At 50.3% G+C, this 3193-nt stretch overlaps 1 protein-coding gene across 1 annotated transcript in view; it reads left to right on the forward strand.

The window, feature by feature from the left end:
- Window positions 1-354: 354 nt before the first annotated feature.
- The window catches only part of SHE (Src homology 2 domain containing E), a gene marked incomplete at its 5' end in the record, with an annotated part of 30285 nt that continues 27446 nt past the window's right edge, over window positions 355-3193 (forward strand). The window contains one exon of the mRNA XM_019627297.1: window positions 355-691. Coding sequence (XP_019482842.1) covers window positions 355-691 — 337 coding nt within the window. The remainder of the gene's footprint in view (window positions 692-3193) is intronic.

Below are 3193 nucleotides of genomic sequence, written 5' to 3' on the forward strand. Positions count from 1 at the left end.
TACTTTGATCTCCGCTTCCTAACAACATTAAAACTCTGCAGGTGACTCATACTCAGAGCGACACGGGACCAGCACTGTGGAACAGGTTCCCTCCCGGCCACTTCTCTTGTCACAAGCTGCAGGGGCTTCCAGAGGCACACCTGTCTTCGGATGTGACCCCTGATCCTGTGACTGGATCCCATTATCTGGCTCAGGCAACAGGAGGGAAGAGGTTGTAGGCTTCCTCCTGCCGCTGGGAAGTCACCAGCCCTCTAAGGAACAGTGTTGGCGGCCTCTGCCCCTTTCTACCGCACACAGTCCGCGGGGAAGAGGTCATTCGCTTAGGTCCCGGGCTCCCATGGCACCTTTCTTTGAAAGTGTTTCTGTGGTGTGCATTTTTCAGAAATTAGACGTCGAGGCTCCAAGGATCCCCTGGTGAAGGCCCTTCAGCTGCTGGACAGCCCCTGCGAGCCGGGGGACACTGGTGCGAAGTCAGAGGCGCCGGCCAAGAGACGGGGTTCCAAGGACCTCCTGGGGAAGGCGCCACAGCTGTACGACACACCCTACGAGCCGGCCACTGACGCGGGCCCCGAGCGGAAGGCGCGGCCGGCAGAGGCCCACGGCCGGCTGCCCGCGGACGATGAGCGGCCTGCGGCCGAGTACGAGCAGCCGTGGGAGTGGAAGAAGGAGCAGATCGTGCGGGTGCTGTCAGGTGAGGGAGAGGAGGGGTGCAGCGTGGGGGAGGAGGGGGCGCTGTCAGCCAGGGGCCGGCCCCCCTGCTCCTGCTGGGCCTTTCAGCCAAAGCCACTTCCTTTGTGTCCCTCAGCTGCAAGTCTTTTCCCCAAGGAATTTTATGGGGGACCAAGAATGGGGCCTGGTTGGAAGACCAGGGCTCAAGAAGACCCCTTAATGTCGCATTCCTCTTTCAGCCTTCTGAGCATCCTCATTTTCCTTTCTCTTCTCAGTGCCCAACTGGTTTTTGGAAGTGCTTTAGATGACTGTTGAAAACCTTGTCTGAAGCTATCTCAGTGGGAGCAGCTTTTCCAACTCTTACTTGGCGCCCCTCCTCAAACCCCTTAACACCCCAATTTTAACATGGCAGTGCTGGATCCAGTGGATTCCAGGTGGGGGTGGTTGGAAAGCTGGATCAAGCTTTTTTTTTTTTTTTTTCCCTGTCAAAAATAGGAATCAATTCAAGTGTGAGGTTTTTGTTTGTTTTTTTTAANTGAGGACCCAGCTGGTCCCGATACTAGTTGGTAATCTACGTGTCGGGCTAGATCGAAAGCACCTCGCAGTCCTCGGCGGCGTATCGCGCTTCCTCACTGTACCCAGGGAATGCAATCCACGTGGTGGGGTGGTCAGGAGAATGGAGTCCAGGAATGAGTGGTAATCCCAGCCCCGGGCAGTGGTTGCCTGGTTATTTTCGTGGTCATCACTTCTGGACACCTGAGTTTCTGAGGCCATCTCCTCCCAGGTGGAGGGCACCCATCCAGGCTGCCCCCTCTTCCTCACTCCTCCCTGTTGATCTAAATCCTCCTTGCAAGCTCCAGTGGTCCTCCTCCGTGAGTTCTCCGGAGAATGGAATCGGAGGTGGTGGACCAGGGCCTGGGGCTTTCTCCTGAGAAGGGTTCCCTGAGCTCCCACATTGCCACCCAGCTGCTACAGAACAGCACTAGGACACACACTACCTGCCCAGGCCCCTTTGCATTTCGGGAGGGACCAGTGCTTTCTGACACAAATACCAATCAAAACTCTGTCTGACTGTAGCCTTTGAGAATCAATCCGCCTCTGAATTGTTGAACCTGGAACTCCCACAGTGCTGTTTAGTTCTGACCTATTTCTTAGTCTTCTTATTATGAGGACTTTTGTCCTTAGAGCTGTTACAGATTCCTTGGGGACGAGAAGCAGGCCTTGGTCTTACTTTGACTCCCTAGCCACTGCTGAGGGACGTGCATTAATCTCTGGGTGATTGACTGCCTTGCCATGAGTATATTGCTCAGCTGGCTGGCATTTAAAAGACCAAAGTCATGGGGAAGGTGGTAGACCAGAGTTCACTTTTTTATGCTGGAGAGCTATAGGCATCCCCCACTCCTCACCTCCCACCCCTGCCACTCTTTACCCCAACAAATGCTTTATTGTTTAGGGAGAGACAGGGAGGTGAAAACAGCCTTGGGATCAGCAGAGTTTAGATGAATGGCTGACAATCAATTATACTACAAACAAACAAAAAGCAAAACCAGTTGTGTGTGCAACGGGATGAATAACAAGATCAAGTTCAAAAGCTGTAAGGGAACTGGTTGGAGATTTTGACCTCTTCTCATATCAGCAGATTGTCAGTAGCCATTTTGATACCGCTGCCATTCTGGTGTGTGATAATCCTCGGTGACTCTCCCCTCTGGTTCTTGCGCAGGTCATCATTTTAGAAGACTACGCTGACCCGTATGATGCCAAGAGGACGAAAGGTCAAAGGGATGCAGAGAGAGTAGGAGAGAACGACGGTTACATGGAACCCTATGATGCACAGCAAATGATAACAGGTTTGTAACCAGGAGCTGCTTAGTAAGGGCTGAAACCCCTCACTCACTGGGAATGTGTAACATAGTAACTGCTGTATATTTGGGGATGAGGGGTGAAACCATTTAACCAGATCCTGCTGACCAGAAGGACCAGAAATTAGACCCCAAACCAAGAGGGTTTATCCAGATTATCCAGTTAACTTCCTTTATGGTTCGTATCGTTCAGTTTTAGAATTTGCAGGGATCTTTAAAGCTTTTCTAAGTCTATGTTAAAATGACACTTGTGAGTTTGCAGAGCTGCTCAGAATGTGGTCTTTAGTTTTAAGATGTTTATATACATTTCTTGGCTACTTTCAAAGCTTTGACATCCATAATGGGGGTCATAAATCTATACCGAGGGACTAATAAATACTTAAAGGATCTTAAATTGTTAAAAGATGCAAACATGACGCGGTCCTCTGTAATATACGAGAACATTGATTTCTCAACAAGCTCTACAACATTGGAACAAAAAAATTGATTCCTAAGAAATGATTACTAATCACTGGCGTGAGCCACGCCACTCAAGGCAGACCTCCTACAACCAAAGCCGACAATCTTTCTAAATTGGAAGAATTCTGACTTGTGACCCAGGCAGTCGTTTTTTGGCATCCAACTTTTCTCTTTCCTCCATAATTCTCTTAAGCTGGTGTCAACGA

The sequence above is a fragment of the Hipposideros armiger genome, unplaced genomic scaffold (genome assembly GCF_001890085.2).
Source record: "Hipposideros armiger isolate ML-2016 unplaced genomic scaffold, ASM189008v1 scaffold_729, whole genome shotgun sequence".
NCBI classification, from domain to species: Eukaryota; Metazoa; Chordata; class Mammalia; order Chiroptera; family Hipposideridae; genus Hipposideros; species Hipposideros armiger.